Source organism: Corythoichthys intestinalis, chromosome 4, assembly GCF_030265065.1.
Source record: "Corythoichthys intestinalis isolate RoL2023-P3 chromosome 4, ASM3026506v1, whole genome shotgun sequence".
Lineage (NCBI taxonomy): Eukaryota > Metazoa > Chordata > Actinopteri > Syngnathiformes > Syngnathidae > Corythoichthys > Corythoichthys intestinalis.
The window spans coordinates 25,396,832-25,402,831 of record NC_080398.1 but is presented as its reverse complement, the minus strand read 5'-3'; the positions used below and the strand labels follow the sequence as shown (position 1 = coordinate 25,402,831).

At 36.1% G+C, this 6,000-nt stretch overlaps 1 protein-coding gene across 4 annotated transcripts in view; it reads left to right on the top strand.

Moving 5' to 3' along the window:
- The first annotated feature begins 986 nt into the window (after positions 1–986).
- Positions 987–6,000, top strand: part of usp5 (ubiquitin specific peptidase 5 (isopeptidase T)) — a 31,168-nt gene continuing 26,154 nt past the window's right edge. For 2 of the 4 annotated variants that reach the window (XM_057834570.1, XM_057834572.1), the window contains exons 1-3: positions 987–1,269; positions 1,506–1,634; positions 1,720–1,783. In XM_057834570.1, coding sequence (XP_057690553.1) covers positions 1,162–1,269; positions 1,506–1,634; positions 1,720–1,783 — 301 coding nt within the window. In that variant the 5' untranslated portion in view covers positions 987–1,161. Of the gene's footprint in view, positions 1,270–1,505; positions 1,635–1,716; positions 1,784–6,000 lie in introns of all 4 variants that reach the window. The other 2 variants (XM_057834569.1, XM_057834571.1) reach the window with 2 other exon arrangements.

Sequence of the window (6,000 nt, the reverse complement as noted above, 5' to 3'; positions counted from 1 at the left end):
TCAAAATAAATTAAAATACATGAGTTTAGCCTCAAACGGTACAAATAAAATATATGACGATCTAAGTACAACAAAAGAACATTTGACTTCAACACTTTCATAGCAAAAGTTCGCTAGCTTAAAAGTACTGTTTTTGTTGTTGTTGTTGTTGTTTTTTACAATGCTCTTAACAAATCGTTCAAACGCACATTCCCACAAAAAAAACCGGCTAAATATACCTATAAACTGAGTTACGAATGAATTAAAAAAAACATTAGCTCAAACAAAAACTTAGCTTATGTTGGTCTTAACATGGAGAAGCTGGATTCAGCCATGTTAAATGAGTTATGTTATATTCACTGTTGCCACTAAAGGGCAGTGTATCCACCCAAATCAATAAAACTAAATGCAAACTCTTCCAAAACAAACCATTACAATGCCATTCTAAACAAATACTCTAAGCAGCAAAATTTTAATCAAAACTTTTTTCCAGTCGAATTACTCAAGGTAATCAATTATTTGTTGCAGCACTGTGTATGTCTATTGATTTTAAATATGACATAATTTAAATGTTTTTGAAGCATCAAATCACATGTTAACAGCAATAAACCAGCAATTTATTTTGTTTGTTTTCTATGATCAACTTTTATTTCTGATTTACTTTTTTGATTTAGCGTTCATTGTTTCTTTAATAATTGAATATTTCTTGTTTGTTAACTGGCATTTGTCTAGCCTTGTATTCAATATAACAGTAACCAGGGGTTACAAACCACTAACGTCGTGTTTTCTTTTAGGTAGCGAATTTACGAATACGTTACGTGCGATAAAGCTTCGAAAAACTTGCATCAATGTGGCGTTGTGTATTAGAATATTTACGATAACTTCCCTAACGATTTTTACCGTAACTGTTGAAAAACGTAATATACTCTAGATTTTTCGTTATTCAGTCTAATAGGCTCGCGTTCAATGCGAAGTTCTCTATTGTAGTAGTTACGGTAGTTTCTGCGAGGCAGCTGTGTTCACGGCCTTCCCACAACACAAGGCAGCGTCTCATGGTTCATTCAAGTCAAACACATACAGCGTTTGACTACTTTAAACGACATTCACTCGCTCCAGCTGGTGTTATTACGGTGCCGGTGGACCTACGCTTACTTACCGAACGTCTCCACCAGCTAGCTTGTCATGGCGGACGTCAGCGAGGTTTTAATGTCGGTTTTGTCCACAATTCGAGTGCCGAAGCCCGGGGACCGCGTCCACAAAGATGAATGCGCCTTGTCATTTTCCTCCCCGGTAAGCTACACCTCTCCTTCTTTTATTCCCACAAAACTAAGAGAACACTCCCCGACTGTTTCGTCCTTTGTGTAATCTTTTATGTAGTTTCATTATGACAGAACATTTCAACAATATTATGTTTCCCTGAAATGCAATGAACGATAAAGCTAAGCTAAGCTAGCTTGCTTTAGCATTTAGCTTGCTGCTCTCTCGGGCAACTTTTCTTGAGAAAATGTCTGAATTCTGCTTTCTAGGAAAGCGAAGGAGGTTTGTACGTGTGCATGAACAGCTTCCTGGGTTTTGGAAGTAAATATGTAAAAATGCACCACGATCGCGCTGGTCAGAGGGCTTACTTGCACATCACCAGGACTCGAAAGGCCAAGGTATGAAGTCATATTTTAATACCTGTCACTGTATGAGTGATACAGTCGACAACGTTATCATGCAATTTTATTTGTCCCCAAGAAGGAAGACGATACCAGCTCAGGATCAGGACACCCACCCAAGAAGAAGCCCACTAGACTGGCAATAGGTGAAACATGGAAAGATACCGACATTTTGCCAGTCACTCACAAGCTAGTCACATTTATGAGCAATTTAGAGTCTTTAATACCTAACATGCATGTTGTTGGAATGTAGGAGGACGGTAACAGCAACCTCTGGCAACGACAAACCACAAAAAAACGGGTTCAAATCCTCAATGTTGACGTGAACTTAAAAAAAGATAAAAATTATAGTAGCCACTAGCCAGATTTATACTGTTAAAAATAAAATGGCAAAACCATATTAGATTTACTATCAAATTAACAGCACACTACCATAAAAATAACTACATTTTTAATGTTGTTTTCCAGCAAATGACTGTAAAAAGTATGTATGTGTACACTGTAATGGTCGTGAAATCACTGTGCTGTTTCTCGTTCTTACCTCTCCGACCAGGGTTTTGAATCGGCTTTGTCTGAGGCAGTTGAGCATGCTGACAGCTTAGTCAGAATCAACCAAAACCAATTGTTACTCAAATATATCTAGCACAATCTAATTTTATTTTTTGTGGGTAATTTTATTTTTGTAAATGGCAATTCGTAATGCTTAGAGTGACAAAAAAAATATTTAGTTCATAGTTATTTATTGCTATGATTTTCCCCGACAAAATTATTACTAAAGCACAATAGATGTTTTAAGTGTTTTTTACGTTTTTCATGTTTTATATTTTTAATGGTAAATCTGGTGACGAAATTATGTGAATTGAAGGAAATCAAGCTTAAACTGTGCCCTTTTAAAAAAATATTCTGCGTCATTTTGTTGACATCTTTCACTTTGAACATTACGTCTGTGTTTGACCCCTTCAAGATCTGCCAAAATATAACATGCTTTTTATTTTTTTTTAAAATTTTTTTATTTTTATTTTTATTTTTTTTTATTGCTTTAAGTGCTGAAGTACCATTTGACATTTTGGATCATGTAAATGTCTGCCATCTTTGGAGTTCTGCCATCTTTTGAGTGCTTAGTAAGATTAGCTTGATTGTGATTTTTGTCATTGTAGTTTCACTTAAAGCAACACTAGGTAACTTTTCGATCATGTTTTTTTGCTCCCGATCCGATCCCGATCGTTTTAGTTTGAGTATCTGCCGATCCCGATATTTCCCGATCCGATTGCTTTTTTTGCTCCCGATTCAATTCCAATCATTCCCGATAATTTTTCCCGACCATATACATTTTGGCAATGCATTAAGAAAAAAATGAATAAAACTCTGACGAATATATACATTCAACATACAGTACATAAGTACTGTATTTGTTTATTATGACAATAAATCCTCAAGATGGCATTTACGTTATTAACATTCTTTCTGTGAGAGGGATCCACGGATAAAGACTTGTAATTCTTAAAGGATAAATGTGACCTTGTATATTGTGACTAAATAGTGCTGTCTAGTGTATTTGTTGAGCTTTCAGTAAATGATACTGTAGCCATGCCCAAATGCATGATGGGAAGTGTAACCATGACTGTGCGTAGTGCTACCAAAACAAATAACAAATAACATAGAGTGTTAAGAAAAAGATCAGTTGCTACCTTGCTTCCCCACATTGCTTCCCATGATATTTCTAATCGTAGTGAAAGGGATTGTAAGGCTTAAACCTAATAAAAAAAGCCTTCATAGGCTGCCAAAATTCACACTACTCATTTTACGCTGCCTTTTAGCTCTCTATATAGGTAAAACGGCGCCATTACAGAATGAGTGCGACAATGCGTGTGAGTGGGTCGTGCAGCGCATGCATTAATTGCGTGAAATATTTTAACGTGATACATTTTTTAAAAGATGAATTACCGCCGTTATCGGGATAGATTTGATTACCCTACCTTAAGCCTAAACTAAAGACTCCGGATGAGTGGAACATATTATGTCCGTAACGTTAAATACAATTAGAAAACGATTTAATTAAAAAAATTTTTTTTAAAAATTAAAAAAAAAAATATATATATATATATATATATATTTTAAAAAAGGCATGTCCGATATTTTTTTGCCGATTCCGATACTTTGAAAATGACGTGATCGGACCCGATCGACCGGGACATCTCTATTTTCAACCGTTATAAAAATATTTGTACAACATTTGTGATGATATGTCGACTGACAGCTAGTTGAATGACACCCGTTTTATATCTTGAGGGGGTCTGTATCGCTTTCACCGGCACTAATTAACTTTGAGGACGGTGGCAGGAACCCTGCCACACACAAAAATGCAAATGTGCTGACTGCTGACCGAGTTCCGGTGGGGTGGGGTTAGGCCTGAACGATATTGGAAAAAACTATTGTTGCGATTTTTTTGAGGTATGCAATATATTGCGATATTATATTGCGATAGTAAAAAAAATATATATATATATATATATATATATATATATATATATGTGTGTATATATACAATTTTTTTTTTTTTTTAAAGAAATTTTCACTAGATGACTTGAATAGCTGTTTGGAAATACTTTGCATGACACACCGTGACCACAGTGTATTCATATAATACCGTTTCATTTGTGAATGATTAAGATTGCTGTATTATTATGAAGGGATCCAGGAAGCAATGTCTGCACAAAATAGATAATTTATTGAACACAATATTTGACACTTCAACAGCAGCAAATACATTAAATGACAAATAAAAGAGCAGGTGCATTCGTCCCCTAAGTTTTTGACAAAATATAACAATAAATAAAAACTTCTGTAAAATAACAACAAAGTTGTAAACATAGTTGAACAAAAATATTAAATATGACAAATAAGAGTTGTTCACAAACTATAACAATAAATAAAAACCTCAGTAAAACAATAAAGTTGTCAACATATTTGAACTTAAATATTAAATCTGTCAAATAAAAGTGCAAGTGCATTAGTCCCCTGAGTTGTTTACACAAAATATAACAATATAAAACTGCAAAACTGCAACAAAGTTGTAAAAATATTTAAAAAATATTAAGTATCAAAACTTTATGTGCAGCTGTACTATAGTTATTTGAAAAATACGATTTACAATTAATTTAAATATAAAAGAAACAGAAACTCAATTGAACTTGTAAATAATTGAACTGAATAACAGCAAATAACTGATGAATAACAGAACCATTTTAACTCCCAAATTTCCTGCCTTCCTGATAGCTGTCACATGAATAAAAAGAAAAGACATTCCTGCAGCTGTGTTATGTATTTGTCTGCATATCGTCCACCTTCCTTGCTCAGCAATTCTCAACTGGGTCTCATAGGTTTTTGGCCAAGACTACTAGTTTATCCACCATTGCAGGCTTGAGACAACAACGTTGGCACGTAACAATGTTCCCACCTGTACTAAAAAGCCTCTGATGGGAAGCTCGTAGCAGGAATGCATAGATACCTGCGTTTTAAATGGTCCCACATGTTCGACGGATTACTTCTTGTTGAGGCAACCATGGCGAGGCACTGTCAACAGGGCTGTTTTTTGTTCCTTATATTCTTGTCGATAGCCAAAATACTTCCAAAACTCCTTTTGGAGACAGTCTTCCCTATTCAACGTGTTGCTTGCTTTCACTTTGAAAACGGCCCCTCCTCCCTCCGCTCTGCTCTTCGGCCCCTCCTCCCTCCACTCCGCTGTAGCAGGGGAGGGGGAGGAGCCGATGACTGCGAGTTGGAGGGAATAAGATGAGAGGCTGTGCGCTCTCCTTCGCGCTCCTTCCTCAAAACAAACGTTTGTGGATTTTAAAAAATGAAATGAAAAAACTATCGCACGTCCTTGCGATGGGACTATTGCGCATGCGCACATCGCGATGGCGATGTTTAAACGATATATCGTTCAGGCCTAGGTGGGGTGTTAGCCACACGGTTGCTAAGTCATATTCTATTGTTTAGCCTCAACTGTATTCATTACCTTATTACTATTCATCCTTCACACAGCCATTGGAAACAGAAATGTTGTTTAATCCATCTGTAGGCGACCAGGAGATCACGATTTTACGAGACTGTGCGGGTGTGCGCTGGCCCTCATGGGAAACGCAGTCTTCCTCAAGGCAAAACACTACTGCTTTTGTCTACCGGCGTTGCTAAAATCGACCAAAACTGAAGTTACCTAGTGTTGCTTTAAGATTTGGTGACACCACATCAAACATAGCTAAAATTCTGTCCAAAAGCCTTTGTTAAATACTTAAATGTTGAACCTTGAATGATAGAATTGTGAAAATCGGATAACATTGGAGGAATTTATGCACTACTTAAA